The sequence below is a fragment of the Cynoglossus semilaevis genome, chromosome 8 (genome assembly GCF_000523025.1).
Source record: "Cynoglossus semilaevis isolate Cse_v1.0 chromosome 8, Cse_v1.0, whole genome shotgun sequence".
Taxonomy (NCBI): Eukaryota; Metazoa; Chordata; class Actinopteri; order Pleuronectiformes; family Cynoglossidae; genus Cynoglossus; species Cynoglossus semilaevis.
In genome coordinates, this window is record NC_024314.1 from 23,038,883 (window position 1) to 23,054,748 (window position 15,866).

The following is a 15,866-nucleotide window of genomic DNA, read 5'->3' on the forward strand; positions in this document are numbered from 1 at the left end:
TTGCAAATTAAGAAAGGACTCTTCCATGGGCCCCTCATTTCTAACTTTAGCAAACTTTACTTATTTTACTAGTGGACTGGAACTTTATCTTACCCATAATTACATATGGGTAACGTGTACAGGGAGGTCACATTTCCTCAGAGTTATACAGTTAATTATGATTGACTGTTTTGTTTATCTGTTTTTTTTTTTTCTTTTGTTCACTGGAAACTATAATAAATGATCTCATCCACAGACATGGGAATATTGGAATTCTCAGAGAAGTCACAGTGAAAACAAGGACAAAGAAGTCAGTGTGTGACCAAGTGTCCCTGAAAGGCAAGGTCATCTCTTCATTCATCTCTTTCCAGGCACATTTCACAGGCATGTTCCCACAATGCAATGCTAGTAAGTATTAGTACAAGTACTATATTATTTACTACTTTTAGATGTATGCTATTTAGTAGAAATATAAGCTAATTGTTTACGTCCTAACACAGTATAACTATTTTAGGCAGTTGTTTTGGCTAACATCCTGTTAGCCTAGCTGATCATTTCAGATAGCATGCTAACCTTTTTGGATAACTTTTACTTACTACTATTTTTGTTATTTGGCAATGTCTTAATTTTACAACTTTTGACCAAACATTATTTTTTATCTGACAAGTTTTTCCTGGTCATCCTCTGTCTGTAATTTACTAAGCTAGTATAGTTTTCTCCCTAGCTATGCTAGCTATTTCAGTGCTATTATTTTGGGTTACCTCTCAGTTTGAGTAGGATCGTCCTATATTACTATGATTTTATTATAACTATGATATTAAGACTTGTGGACTACATCATTTTTTAGTTGTCATTTACTTGTTGGTTAGTGTTTTTGCCTTTTAACAATATAACATTTTGCCCTCTAAAAAAAGGGACAAAGTGTTAAAGTATTTTATTTCTTTGTCAACTTATTGCAAAAATTAAATAATGAAGGTAAATACATGGAGCATTCAGAGCAAACACATTGCAAAAATTAAATAATGAAGGGAAATACATGGAGCATTCAGAGCAAACACTTGGCACTAAAACAAAATGTCAGCTGTAGCCTTCAGCAAAGATGTCTAAAGCAAAAAAGAAAAAAATACACATTCACTGACTACACTAGTTACAATACAAAGCCTTTCATACAGACAAAGCACAAGTTGATAAAACAAACACTGTATGGTTTCAACAGCAATTTTCAAGCTGTTTTTTTTTTTTTTTAAATACACATGTGAGAAATCTTTTGAAACAATATTTGGCCAGATAATGTCCATGGCTGAGGAATAAAAATCTAAAAAGTGCCTGTGTGAAAATAACAAACCAAACCCACATATTTAGATATATAAAAAAACACATTATCAGTTTGTACCCTCAGTCCCTACCACAATACTTCCAGTGACATTTGAAGTGCGAGCGTAAAGACAGTGAGAAATAAAATGTAGTATTTGATAAAATTCACAACTAATTGCAGTAATGGTTTCACAGTAGTTTTCCAAATGCAGTTGATTTCAGTTTGGTATATTTAGATTTACATTTTTTGAAAATATTTTGAGCTGTTTAGATGTACATTTTTTGAAAATATTTTGAGCTGTTTTAACGGCAGAATATGCAGTCGTTTCTGAAAATAAACAACAACTAAAAAGTTCTATTACATTACAAAATCTCTTCATTTTTAAAATGGCTACTAGGAGATAATTGTGTATTCATGTGCAGGGATATTGCACTCTTCTTCTCATTTCTTTCTTATAGGAAATAAACCCACTAGATGGCAGTAAAGGACGCCTGTGGTTATGTAAACCCATAAAAGAAGTTGGGATGGGAGGGTCAGGATCAGCTCAAAAAGTTTTGAGAAAAAGAAGTTGCTGCAACAATGTAAAGCAAATGAAGCAGCAGGTGTCCACTGAGTGAGATGTCTGTCACAACCAACCATTTCTTATTTTCAGTGCACAGTTTGAAATCTAATCCATCATTTGGATTTTTGTAATTTAGGTCTTAAGGCCTAGATTTTAATATTAAGACATTGGATTTCTGTCTAGTACCAGTACACTCAAATATAAATAAATATTCCTGTCATCTTCATACAGACCACAAGTGACAGACTCCAACCTCTGCCTCTAACCTTCACAGCTTACGTCAGTGAGACGTGAGATCTATTACTTTGATTTTTTTACAGTCCATGATTCATGATTGTTGCACCTCAGTCCTCTTTCAATCAAATCACAGCCTATTCTTTCACAAAGTCACGGTCATACAGTTGTTTTGTCCCTCTTGCTTCCCTCAGGCCTCTCTTCTTTCAGGAAAGATATTGAGGCCCAGCTCCACCAGGGCTCCCAACAGCATGGTCCAAAGTGGGATACACACAAATGACAGCTTCACGTCGGCCAGTTTCTCCAGCTTGGCACACAGAGTCAGGCAGAAGCCCAGTTTGAGCAGCATGGCCGTCAGGTACCACGCCCTCAGACGCAGGTCTGGAGAGCCATTCCGTGGGTCGTAGCCTGGTTTGCAGCGTCCGGCCATCTTAATAGCCAGCATGAGGATGAGGATACCATCGAACACCCAGACGGGGAGGAAGATGAGGAACCAGTTCCACTGAACCTGGGAAAACAGAAGGTTTGAAAAATAGAGTTAAATTTCCTTTTTTTTCAGTTGGATTATGCATTCAAACATAGTTGGTCTTAAAAACACCACAAAGTTAGCTTATCAGTGGACAATTTATAGATCAGAGTATTACTGTTGGTGTTTATTGGTCTACAGAATCCACATTTGTGCCTCAGTTGTTCAGTTTTTGTGCTCTCTGTACTAAAATTACACATACCTCATAAATTATTATTATTTTAAATTATTATAGATGGATTTATTTCTTCTTGTCTTTTCACTACGCAAAGTAACCAAGTAATTTTTACTCTAAATTTTAAATGATCTACTTTTTACTTGACTAGTTTTTTAGCCTGGTAATTTTACTTGTACTTAAGGACAATTTAATCTTTACATCAAAGAATTTTTAAATCTGCATAGGACCCTCCTGTTGTAGCCTGTTTAGCATGGTGACACGATGCATTTACTGGCTGCATTTCAGAGAAAACTTTTAATCATAACAGTCCTTGTAAATTTGTTGGGATGCATTTTGACAACTTCCGGTCGACGAGTGCAGTCGAAGTCACCTGCGGTTCGGTGAATTGACAGCGATTAGGTCTGTCTGTGTAGCCAGAAAAAATACATTAAATGTGACAAAAAATATCATACCTTCCCGTCCAGTTTGAGTACCAACATAATGAGGAAGACCAGGGTAAAAACCCAGGTCAGTAAAACCCTCTGAGCCAGAGACATGTCACTGTCTGCGGAAAAACAGACATTCAGGTAGCATCAGTGACGCCCACTTTATACCATAGACGTGGCCTACAATTCAAAACATTTTTATTAAAACAATGCGTGACAACCCGCCTCGCTGACATTAGCTGTATTCATATTTAAATGATTTTTTTTTTCATTCATCATTGCGCATCTCGCCCAGCAACAACTCTCGTTAGCTTTTGTAGCATAGTAGCATTATGCTATGCGATGGTGTTTTATTAAACATATCTTTCGTATTTCAAGAATTCATGAAAAATAAATGGTCCAGTCCGTGAACGCCTCACCATAATACTCACCATATGTCCCAGTTCACTTGTCACATAATGATAAACGCGTAGATCTGTTAACTGTTACAGAGACAGACCCAACAGCAGATTCCCTGTTCCGTTATTCGCCGCTGGCCCCGCCTACACTCGAAGATTATTGGTTCTGGTTTTACGTCACGTGACACCGGTATCTTTCATTACGGGTACTCGCGGTAGTTTTTGTGATTGCGCAGACTCGTTTTGGAGTCTCTAAAATAGACTTTGGAGTGCGTCCTGTACCTGTAGAGGTCAAGTTTCTGAATTATATTCACCATGTACCATCATCATCTCTCTTTTTATTTAACAAATAATTGTGACAGACAACTTTCTTTTCAAACATGTTTTAATACGTTTATAAAGCTATTTCAGTTGTTTCCCTTATGGATAACTACTTCTAAGACAGACCAACAGTGCATTTAGAAAGGACAGGTGTGTAATAAATGGCATTTGTATAGATAGTAGATGCCGAAAATTTCAATTGCATTTTCATAAAAATATTGCTTAATAAGCTAGCATTTTGCAGAGAAACAATATTCTTTAATCCTTTGAAGACTGCATCAGCTGCAGACACGGTCTACCGCCTACCATGCATTATGACTTGGCTTTAGAACCTGATGACACATCTCACAGGCTCACACTGTCAGTTTCAGTGTACCAGGAACCATTTGATAAGAAATGGATGTTGCAGAAATTGACCACAGGAAGCAGTCCTAAACAAATGGTAGTCCATGGAAAAAAGAGACTCTTACTTAATTTCAAAGGTTAGAGAATATATTTCTGAACTTATGTGATATTACCTATTTAATAATATGTTTTGTGAATTAGAAATACCAGTTCGACACATTAACACATTATACTGCTGTAGTTACTAGTAATGTCCACAAGAGGTAAGTAAAGTTCTTCTGCATAGTCTCCGCTGTGATTAACATGTACCAAAAAAAAAAAGGACAGCGTTTGTTTGTTTTTTACAAATAATTTTAAAATATTCTTGAAGCCCAACTATCTATGCTGTGAACGAACCTCTTTCATTTGCTCATATCTCGATCCCCAACAAGTTATCGTCCTTCGTATTAAATTCTGTTGGCGCGTTTACACAGCATCTTACGGCTCTAAGCTAGACTTGTGTTTTTACAGTGCTGGGAGACAGAAGGGCAAAGCTAGCGCTTCAAACATCGGTGGGCAGAGATTCAGTTCGCATCAGCAGCATCGCCTCACTACAATGGAGCTGAGTGGAGGAGTCGAAGCGGAGTAAAGACACGTCTGTGGAGACTCTACGTGTCTCAGAGAACGGGTAAGGAAATAATGTCGTTGTGTTTGGACAACAGAGTCAGCGCTGCCTTGTGAAGAAGCAGGATAGAGACAGACAGAAGGACAGCTGTCTTTGTCAAAGCTGCCGGTAGCTTTAGCTAACGGTAGGCAGAGGAGAGGAGGTAGAGGAGGAGGAGTAGAAGGAGGAAGAGACTGTGTGTAGTGGAAAGTGAAGACTCAGACAATAGAAAGCGGTCTGCGTGAAAGGCAGCTGCAGATTAGCTGCTCTGTAGTTGATTTACAACGAGCCACAGGTCGAGTCCTTTTTTTGGGGGGTGGGTGAAGACACACACATATACAAAAACAAACCTACTTCACCACTGACCTATTTCACAATATAACGCAGTATAGAGATTTCCTAACAACAAACCGCCGCGTCGTATTAAAGTAGGGTCGTTCTCTTGGTCGCCACTAGAAGTGTATGGTGGTATGTTGACTTGCAGTATGTAGGACGGTCCTAGGAATGTTAATTAGTACAAAACTGCAGACATTCTGTGGCAGTAATGCAACTCAGAGGATGTAGAGTCGCTGTTAAAGTACTGAAAGACATTATTTAAGAAGAAAAACGAAGAAAAGTGCTCTGCTGATTTTCGAATTAGCATCGTTGCATTTAAATCTATGGAGTACAGCAGCCGGTTCGGTTATGGCTAAGGTCAACACCAAAGACTGCAGCCAGTCTCAGCAGTCATAGATTAAAGCTGGGGTACATCCTGGTGACCTGAACAGTATGAACCTGTTGGATATTAGGAAGCTAGGATGATATCTACGCACTCTATGTCTGACCACACTCTGCATAACTGACTTATGTAAAGAGTCCTGTATTGTTGCACCAGTTATTCCTGACTGTGTTTTGGATCTCAGCCAAGAATTTAACACGTCAGTGTCACCCAAAGCAGTAGCCGGCGTTGTCAACCGTCCACTCTGTGATACTGTGGCGTTAACATTCGAAGGTCAACAGGTCAACTAAAAATGTCTCCCCTAAATCATCCCTCAGAAATATCACCAGAGAAACACACACATGTTTTTAACCTACATCCACAGATGGTACAGTGTACAACGACGCAACAAAAGGTTGCCGAAAAAAACTATTGTGTTTGTTTACTGGTGACAGATGAGATAAATCACCATTCCTGCCTGCTCAGTAACAACAGCACATGTGCTGGTTGTCCTTACACACACCTGACACACCAGGGAGTTAACACCGTAGATAAGGCTGTAAGGTTAATGTGCAGTGTACGTTACAGTGGAGCGTAGGCTAGTGGAGCTTGACAAACTGCCCCCCTGCCCCTCGAAAAAAAAAGATGGAGATGCAACGGGGTGCCCCTGCGGGTGTAACTACATTATGTTAATATGTATTTAGGACCTTGAACTTTGTTTTTTCAGGGTCGCAGGAAGGAATAACTAGTAGAAGTTGAATAAAAACATTTTTGTTTTGATCAGTGCATGTGTATACCACTGTGGAGGGTGGGTGAAGGGTGTAGAGAGCTGTCCTCTCCATCACAGTAAGGGTAAGAGGCATTTCAACCACCTAACTGAAGAGTAAAGACTGTTTAGCCCAGTAAGTTGCTAACCTTTTTACACAAAAGTCCATTGATATTTATATCACGGTACGCAGGAGGTTGTGATCCAGTGCTGTCTCCATCATTAGGTCCTACCTTTTTAGGATCCTTTGCTTTTACCTCTGTGACACAAATCAGTCAAAAGTCAACACTAAAGGTAAAATTGGTCATTTTCTTATGCTAATGAACATCTGTGTCAATCCTTCAGTTAGCAGATACATTAGAGAGGTTAATCTCTGGCTACAGTTATTTTCTCAGTCTGCTGTTGCAGTACATTTTTTGTAACATCTCTTTTGGCACTAAAACCTTTAATTAAAAAGAGTCATATTTTTAAAAAGAAAACTGTTTACATAGTCTCAGCACTAACTCTTCACAGTCATGTTTGCCTTCTCTTGCCTAATCTTGATGCCAAACACCTGGCGTTTCTTCTTTCTGACTCAGCTGCGCCACATTTACTCTAAGGGAGGGAACTCAAAACTATTTAAATCATACTCCTCATTAAAGTTTCTGAAGAGATGTAATGTTTTAGCCTGGCTTCAGCCAACAGGGATTTCAGAAGTATGTGTTTAGCTGGGCGTAAATTCGTAAAGTGGTCTGAACATGTGAGGTGAACGAGGACAAATAAATTAAATTAAAATTTACGATGTTGATGATTCCATTGTATGATCATAAAACTGTTATAGAAACAAAAGAGTTAAGTTCAACTGGTTTGCATCATTACAACAGTAATGGATTTAGCTGAAGACCTAGGGCCGTGGAGGCATCGCTCGCCCAACTCTACCTTTTTGAGCAGCCTTTTGTTCTTTAGTTTTCCACTGATCTGTTGTAATACAACTGTACCGCACTGTCTGACTGTGTGTGTGTGTGTGTTAACACTGTATCTACACCCAGACTCCATTCTATTGTCTGAAAAGCCAGTCCTCTCAAGTCTCTGTCTCTTCCACCACCCCTGAAGACGACGCTCGTTGTATTGAATTTGCCCGCAGAGTCTATTACATCATCGGCTGCATTCGGTTACATCACACGCTGCTAGATTGCTGTATCATCTTATATAGCTGCAGAGTGGCCCGCAGTATGTGGCCATAACTCAAAGAAATGAAGCCATGGGTGTAATCTCTGTGGAAAAGGTCACATTGAGAGAACAAGTGGCTGCTGATGGAAAAAAAAAGAAAAAAAAAACAGTACGACGGTACTGCAGTAAAACTGGCCTGCAGCAGGTGATGCAGACGGATCCAGACTGATGCTGTAACAGTTGTTAACCTTGCAGACCGTACCATGAAATATCAGTGTGGGAGGAAGAGAGAACTGTTTTTTTCTGTTTGCAAAATAAATGCTTCATTTCACATTGATGAACTTTTGACTTCTCTCCAGCCCAGTTGTGGGTTCAATTCCAGACTTGGTCGAACTTGTTGTCAGTAGGTAGATAGCAAAACATGTAGTGTCAAATTATCTTTTTGGTTGTGTTGAGTACAAAGTACAGAAAATACTTTTTTTATGCAGGTGATAAAAATACACGAGGTGCTTGAAAAGTCAGTTTTTAAACTGTTTCTGTTTAATGCAGAATGAATGTTGTTTTTTAAGAAAGTATTTATAGTTTGGTCTTGTCATTTTTCAGCAGTGCACGCGGGCGAGTGTTCGTGTGAGAAGAGAACAGTAAATGATAGATATGATAAACAATTTATAGTTTGGTCTTGTCATTTTTGCAGTGCACTAGCAGTTTCCAGTTGTCCCAAGGGTGAGTCCAGGCATGGGCAAACGTTTTGACTCGCGGGCGAGTGTTTGTGTGAGAAAGAACAGTAAATGATAGATATGATAAACAACATGTAAAAGTCATGCATAAAGGCTAAAATGCTAATATGCTTTTATCATTTTCCATGCCATCTATTGGGGAAATGTCGTATTGCAAGGAAAAGGCAGAAGTATAATGATAATGAGGATGATGGTTTGCTCATGGGTTAGACATTGCTCTCTTGTGGACGTAAATGACGTGTGGAATAATTTAAGTAAATGCAAGTCGCTTTGGAATACAAGTCGCAGGATTGTGAATTAATTTTGATATGTAAGTCGCTTTGGAATACAAGTCGCAGGACCAGCCAGACTATTATGAACACGTGTCACGTGTACGCCAGAAAATACAGTACGTGGTCTCTGTGACCAGTGACGCTGTTGAAGCAGAATGTGTGGCAGATGCCATGTATTGGAAGAGTAATTAGACGGAATGACTTGGTGACCGGTGTATGACGACGCTGCTGCTGCTGCACATGTGATCATCTCTCTCTCTCTCTTGTCTCTCTCTCTCTCCATCTAGCTCCTGAACTACTTTGGCAGTAAGAAAGAAAAGTTAGTCTGCTGCTTGGCCCACCCAGAGGTAAGTCATGAGTGTTTGTTTGTGTGTGTGTGTGTGTTTGTCAGTGTATATTGGCAGTTTGTATGAACTCTTAACCACATCTCCTTATTTTTGTTGACGCATCGAAATGCTTCAAAACAGACTTGTTTTGTTGCTGCGAGAGGTGACAGCTGCACACACACACACACCCCCACACACACACACACACACACACACACACACACGCACGCGCGCAGACACACCACAACACACTCCAAACTTGTCTCTGCAACACATCCTCCTCTGAATTGGGGAAGTGTGATGTTTTTTTTTTTTTTGTTTGTTTTTTTTAACTTCACTTTTTTCTCCTCATCTCAGACGTGATGCCAACAGTCATGAACGGCTGTGTGTGTGTGTGTGTGTGTGTGTGTGTGTGTGTGTTTTCCTGCCGATTCATATAACCTTGACTATCAAATTGCAGCTAACATTTAATCCTCTTATTTGATGCCGTTAACTGCACAAATGTCACGTAACAAGTCAATGTCAAAGAAAAATCCCCAAATATTTTTTTATGAAATCATGAAAATCCCTTTAATATCGGTTAAGAATTCAGGTTATAATTATTATTAGAGATGGTGCAGGAACTACAAAACTCCGTAATCCGAGGACGTCGTAAACCGAGGACCTCCTGCATACTGTATTTAAGAAATCAGTATTTGTACAGAATTAGAATGACTTAGTTGATACCTGTGGCACTTTGGCCCAGAGGCAGTGTCTCTGTCATTGGTGTGGAACCTCAGGGTTCACCTCCTGGGCAAGATCGAATCCCGGTTAGGGCGGTTGGTACCTTCTGATGGACTCAGTGGAAGGTTCAGGGGGGTTGGTACGGTGCAGTGTGATTTGGGTGGCGGTCGTGGAGACTGCTGCCCCCGCGAGCCGGTAACGAATAAGCAGATGAAAATGGATGGATGGATGGAATTGATACTCCTTAGGGCAAATTCTTTGGCATTACAAACAACCTTTTTTTCGATAGAACCGTAGAACCAAGAATAAATCTACAGCATGCGTACATCTGAGCTACAACAATAGAACAAAACACGTGAGAAAAAAAACTGCTGCGTATTTGTTTCCATATTAACCGCACACTTTATTTGCGCATCTTGTTTTATGACCAGACTTTGACTCCTGACAAGTGTCTGTTTGTGTGTCTGTCGCTCCTCCATAGGGTTGTTGTGTGTCAGCTGAGTTAGTTAGGGAATCACCCTTCACTGAGGAAAACATGCATCCCACCCACACACACGTGCACACAAACTCAGAAACCCCCGTCACCTCTGACCCTTTGTCACTGATTGCGCGGCCTCATATTTCCCATTGGTATTCATACACACACACACACACACACACACACATCAGCTTGGAGATGTAACCTGCGCCCGTCATGAAATATAAAGCAGCCGGAGAGAGGCAGAGCAGCTAGTGTTTCACATCACGGGTTACCAGACTCTTCGAGGAGGTCTCCTCTTCTTCACGTGTTTTTTCATCAGTCGTCCAGGCGAGGCACTTAACACTGCGGTGCATTAAAAGGAAAACAGGGAGAAATAAACACACTCTGTTTGGTTCAGGTCTCTGAAACCATTAGCCTCCTGCAGACTACGACATATTTTTCAGTTCACACCCTGGTATGTGATGCTGATGGTTTACGTCAACAGTTCCCAACCTTTTTTGTACCAAGGAACGTTGGCTGTGGACTGGTAACACCGCACCATCGTTGAAGGGTCATTAAATCGTCTAAGTAAAACGTCTTTTAGACTTTCTTCTGTTAGTATCAGAGTCTGTTGTGTCTGATTAAGTTATTGGAGTCCTGAGCAAAAGACACATTTTTTTTATTTTTTTTAATTGTGTTTGTTTTTCGTTTAATACTTTGTTTTGAAGTGTGTCCCACATGAAGTTCATGGTCAGGCATCTAAATGTGTAAATAACGATTCTTTTTGTTTGAAACATTTCTGATCTCTTTATACAAAACCGTTTAACTCACAGGGAGAGAAAGAAAGACTTAAGACTGTTCTGTGTTCTCCACTGACCCCGACTCACATTAGCATTCATGCGGTGGCTGCTGCCGACATAACAGTAAGGTCAATTACACTCAGGACCCCCCTGCCCACCAACCCACCCGAACAGACTGTTTCTTCCGTTTTGCAGTCATTTTAAATCATAGGCTTAATGCATTTCCTAGACTCTAACCTTATTTTGTTCCATTACACATAACTGTTAATCTCAATCCTTGCCCTAATTCTTACCTGACTCTAATTGAAACTCCAAATAGGCCATTACTCGACTTGTTAGATGCCCTCACATGGACAAGTATCACACAGCATTTGCGTTTTGCAAAAAAAAAATCCCCACAACTATAGCTATATCAGGAATACACACACCAACTCACACTTTTTAGTGTGTATTACATGCACATACACACACCGTATAGCAGCTACAAAGAGTACTCTCATATAGACCGTGGCCTACATGCTGTCTCACTTGGCCGCGGTCCCTTCTTTAAATGGGTCAGCCCGTTGGTCAGAAAGACCACAGTGAATATGTGTGTACGTGTGTGTGTGTGTACGTATATGTTTAAATTCTACTGTGATGAGAACACAACTTCAGTGTGTGTTTGTGTGCCTGAGTGTGTTTGCGCCTTGTCTGGGTCCTGTTCCCTAAATACTCTTTAGCAAACCACAGCGTATTTTGCAAACACTGAGTGTGTGGTTTTCTCTGTGTGTGTGTGTGTGTGTGGGTGGGTGTGTTTGTTTTCGTTTTGGTCTATTTAACCTGGTTACATTTTCCACCATAAATAATAACCTTGCAGTTCACAGCTAATCTGCATCTATGGCAGCATTAGGCAATAGTAGTAATAATGTGTGTGTGTGTGTGTTTTGGTCTGACACTGTGTGTGACTCGGCATCACCGAGGATGATGGAGGGATTTTCAGGCTTTAACGGTGGAGGAGCTGCTTCGTCTTTCTTATCGTACAGGGAGGATCTGAGGTTTCGTATTTTTCAAAAAGTCTCTGGGGGGGGGATTTAAACACAGAAAAACACGTCTGTGTGTGTCTGTGGTGCACGTCAGTCCACTAATAATGGAGTGTCGCTGTGTCTGGATACGTGTCTGGTCGCTCTAAGTCAGTTTCAGTCTGGACAGTTCTGAGAAAATTGCGTGTGTAAGGCCGTGTTAGTGCGTGGCACACGTTTCCTTATTTACCAGGAGAAAACAAATAGTTTGTGTTTGGATCACGAGCATGAACCAACCAAATAACCTGGAACGACACACTGAGGGTTGGCGTCTAAAGCCTCTCATTTGTGGTTCTGCTGCAAGGAAACGATGCTGTGTTTTTTTTTCATTAGCAGACCCCTTCCATCTTCATGATGTTTAATAATTTAATCCCAGTTTTCTGATGAAAAAGTGTACGTACCATTTGTCAGTGCTGAGATTGTTTTAGATGGTGGAGAGTTTCAGTTTTTTACCTTGATACATACGTAGAAATATCAGCAAAATGTTCTGGTACACTGAAGAAAATATAGTTGAAAAATTAATTCAAAATAAACATCTACGGGAAACTGCAGTGTATTTGTTTCCTCCTCTGCGTACAGGATGATCGATGACAAAGTGAAACTAAAAGAATGTAAACGGTAGTAAATATTTTGTTTTGTAGTTGAAGTAAGAGTGATTCCGATAACCAACGAGGAAGGAGCTCAAATGAAAAGTATAAAAAAAAACCCAATGTGCAGAAAGTGGAAATCATCTTCACATTCAGTTTGTCCATCAGTGCCACAAACCGTTGTTTCACAAGGGGAGGGGGGAAGTCTTACGGAGGAAATGTGTCTCAAACTCACCTTTGATGTGGTACTAGCAGCAGAGATAATCACGATAGCGTTCCACCAGAACTTAGAGAGAGCGATGACTTCTGTAGTAACAAATTGTTTTCTTTTACATTTGCCATATCTGTCTTGTCCATGCTAAAACGATAGCGTTCCACGAGAACTTAGAGAGAGCGATGACTTCTATAGTAACAAATTGTTTTCTTTTGCCATATCTGTCTTGTCCATGCTAATTTCTTGTTTATTAGCTTAGCTTAGTGGCTGGACTAAGTGACAAAACCAGTGCTATAATTGCTCTGGCACGTGTTTCCAGCAGAAAAAAAATGTATTGTTCCACTGTGGTCACCTACTCTACTTCTAAACACGTTAAAAAATAAAACATTACTCGTGTGCTGTGGTTACGTGTACTTTTACTCCTATAATATTTATACTGAGACGATTACTAATTTTTAGTATTCACAAGGTAAATGTGGATTAAAAGGATTATTTGAGATCATAATAATCACGATTTATCAAGAATATTTGAAATAATTTAACATTTTTAAACAGTTTTATTTTACCGTAAATTACTGGAAAAGAAACACAAATAACAGCTGGTAAATGTTTGTGTTTCACATCTGTTATTTGTGATTAAATCAAAATGATGAATAATTTATTCGAAAAAATGTCAAGAAAATTATGCTCCAAAGTTGAAGTCTGCACAAATGCATGCTGGGTGTTGAAGTGGTATTTAAAGCTTGCATTGCTTTTGTAGAATAAAATAGTTTTCCCCGCAGTGTGTGCAAATAACAATATATGTTTCGACTATGTTTGTTTTAGCAACGTTAGGTTGATGGACGGTGGATTTATTGGATGTACAGCGCTCCGTCTTCCAGCTCATGTTTCGACGACCCTAATTCATATATTTTAATCCAGCTTCCTGTTTTACCTCCCTGTGAAGCTAAACAGTTAGCTAATCGGTGCTGGAGCCGTGTGGATACAGAGTGAGGGAGCAGGGAGGAGTGTTTTCTCCTGTGCGAGACTGAGAAATAAAATCATCTGTGTTTGTTAGGACAGGAAGGGCAGCGGAGATTACCTCTCACTCCCTCTCACAGCCTTAGCTTCAAGTGTCCACTGTTCCTGTCTTTCACAGCCTCGGTCTCCGTCAGTGAAGTTATGAAGCCTTTTATTGCCCCTGATAACTCATTTGGTAGTTCAACCGCTGGACATGAAAGGCACGACAGGCAATTATTTAACCCCTTCCGTCTCTCCCTTTCCCTTAGAGTGGATTTGGTGCACAGTACCAAAGTGTAAAAGAAGTGTTGTGGTTGTGTGGCTCGGCAGTCAGAGATGGAGGAAGGAGTCCTGATTGTAAAAAATGAAAAATGCTGTCTTCCTGTTGCTAAAAATGTCTCTTGGCTGCTGAGACACAGCTGCAGAGAAATGCACATTCATTTCTGCAGGGTGCTTTCGGTTCTGCATATAAGACTGCTGGTAGTCGAAATGTGCACGTGAGAGACAGAGTCGCTGCTAAAGACTGAAACTGTTCACTCGTAGGTATAGAACTGTTTTCATTTCAAGACTTTTAGCTCCTCGGCTCATTTCTCACGCTGACACTGGTTCAGCTCTGTCCGAAATTTGATTGTGTGAATAAACATAATGTGGTGGTTTGATAAGATTAGTCGCACAGCTGTGTCACCCTCAGTGTGCGTTCACATTTTTGAGTCAGACCACTTAGCCTTACAAAGAGGAAAATACTTGTGTGGATGGATCTGCAACTCAGGGATGAAAATGGAGAAGGGCGATTGATAAAAAATCAAAGTACTTTATTTTCCAGACTATAAGTCTCACTTTTTCCATCCTTTGGCTGGGTTGCGGCTTATACTCAGGTGCGACTTATAGATTAAAATATATAATTTCAAATGTTTTTCACACTGACAGCCACTAGAAGGCACTCGAGGCTTGTGTGCCAGTATCTGCTACTCCTGTACCACTGAAAATGTACATGTTCATTATTTTCACACTGACGGCAAGAGGGCACTGGTGCAACTTATAGTCAGGAAAATACAATAGACGTGAAATATCTAATATCTGTTGCTTATTTACAGTTGAACATTATTTTAATGGGATACGATCTTGTCTGTTGTAAGTCTCTTCTAGGTCTATAGGTCGTTGGAGGTGTACAGCTTCATAAAGTTCTAGGAGCTCTGCTCTATAGTACTGTTTGGTGATTGACCGTTGGCTCGGCATGTGTATTTTCTATGCATGTGTTACAGTTTCCATCAGTGAAACAAGGGCAAAACAGTGTCTTAACCTCAGTGTCACAACAATCGAGCCGGTGTCTCCTCCTTCACCAGAAGATCCTGTTTCAGAGTCGACTGACTGAAATAACACGCTGGCTGTAACACACTGACACACTGCAGGCTTCACCTGCACACCTCAGCAACAGTCATGGTTGTATGGTAAACTGTCTGCTGATTTTAGTTAAGTGGAGCTTCAATTTCAGGAGAAGGCTAAATTAAAACCTGTATGAAAATCAACTGTAACCACATACCTTTAATTTAGACCTACTTCCTTATGTGTTTATTCATGATTTCTTTTCTGGTAAGCCAGGAAGAATTACTGAAGAATAACACATTTTAACCTCTCCATCCTGTTCATGTCTGACCTAGAGCTTTGAATAGATTTGTTTATTTTAATGGAAGTCTACAGTTTCTGGAGTAACGTCTGTTTTGACCACTGAAGAGAACAGGAAGCCAGAAGTGACTGTGTCCTTATTCTACCAGCAAGACTGTGGCATAATAGATATTGAAGACTTGCCTAATAGTCTGTTCAAGGCAGTGAAGTGATTGAAGACTTGTCTAATAGTCTGTTCAAGGCAGTGAAGTGACTCATATAATACATCATTAGTTCAACACTTGTTAGTACTTGATAAGAATATCTTAATGTTCCGGAATGGATTTTGTTTGTGCAAAAATGGTACATGGACAAAACGATGAACAATGAAATTGGTTGTTCTGGCCCAATAACTAGACGGTAAAATACAACCAAGGCCAAGTCCAGGATCCTTGGAGACAGGTTTTCTAACTGTTGTAACTAGTCATCAACACCGACCAATGAAATGACCGTAGCATGTGCCTTTTTAGGCAGTGTGAAGAAAACTATT

At 40.0% G+C, this 15,866-nt stretch overlaps 2 protein-coding genes and 1 long non-coding RNA gene across 7 annotated transcripts in view; 2 read left to right on the plus strand and 1 right to left on the minus strand.

Annotated features, from left to right (window-relative positions):
• The first annotated feature begins 400 nt into the window (after positions 1-400).
• Positions 401-1,348, plus strand: LOC112487273 (uncharacterized). Its single transcript, XR_003050204.1, has 2 exons — positions 401-954; positions 1,008-1,348. It is a non-coding gene; the product is annotated as an uncharacterized LOC112487273 (long non-coding RNA).
• Positions 1,349-1,564: 216 nt separating this feature from the next.
• On the minus strand, positions 1,565-3,792 carry LOC103382814 (transmembrane protein 60-like). 2 transcript variants are annotated; one of them, XM_008315742.3, is made up of 3 exons: positions 3,651-3,792; positions 3,247-3,338; positions 1,565-2,598 (listed from the first exon to the last, which is right to left on the minus strand). In XM_008315742.3, exons 2-3 carry the CDS (start codon positions 3,328-3,330, stop codon positions 2,281-2,283), a joined length of 402 nt encoding a protein of 133 aa, XP_008313964.1. In that variant the 5' UTR covers positions 3,331-3,338; positions 3,651-3,792; the 3' UTR covers positions 1,565-2,280. The 2 variants fall into 2 exon arrangements, with proteins under 2 accessions (XP_008313964.1, XP_024912976.1); XM_025057208.1 differs by having other exon boundaries at positions 3,247-3,399; positions 3,651-3,778.
• Positions 2,499-15,866, plus strand: part of LOC103382813 (putative homeodomain transcription factor 2) — a 38,394-nt gene continuing 25,026 nt past the window's right edge. Inside the window, exons 1-3 of one of the 4 annotated variants that reach the window (XM_008315738.3) lie at positions 2,499-2,613; positions 4,794-4,950; positions 8,835-8,894. The gene's annotated coding sequence lies outside the window, so the exon portion shown is untranslated. Of the gene's footprint in view, positions 2,614-4,273; positions 4,421-4,793; positions 4,951-8,834; positions 8,895-15,866 lie in introns of those variants that run through there. The other 3 variants (XM_008315740.3, XM_008315736.3, XM_008315739.3) reach the window with 3 other exon arrangements.

Coding starts and splice junctions, on each gene's coding strand:
- LOC103382814 (XM_008315742.3), bottom strand. CDS start 3,330: ATGTCTCTGGCTCAGAGGGTTTTACTGACCTGGGTTTTTACCCTGGTC. Junction 2,599..3,246: donor TACTCAAACTGGACGGGAAG/GTATGATATTTT, acceptor CTGTTTTCCCAG/GTTCAGTGGAACTGGTTCCT.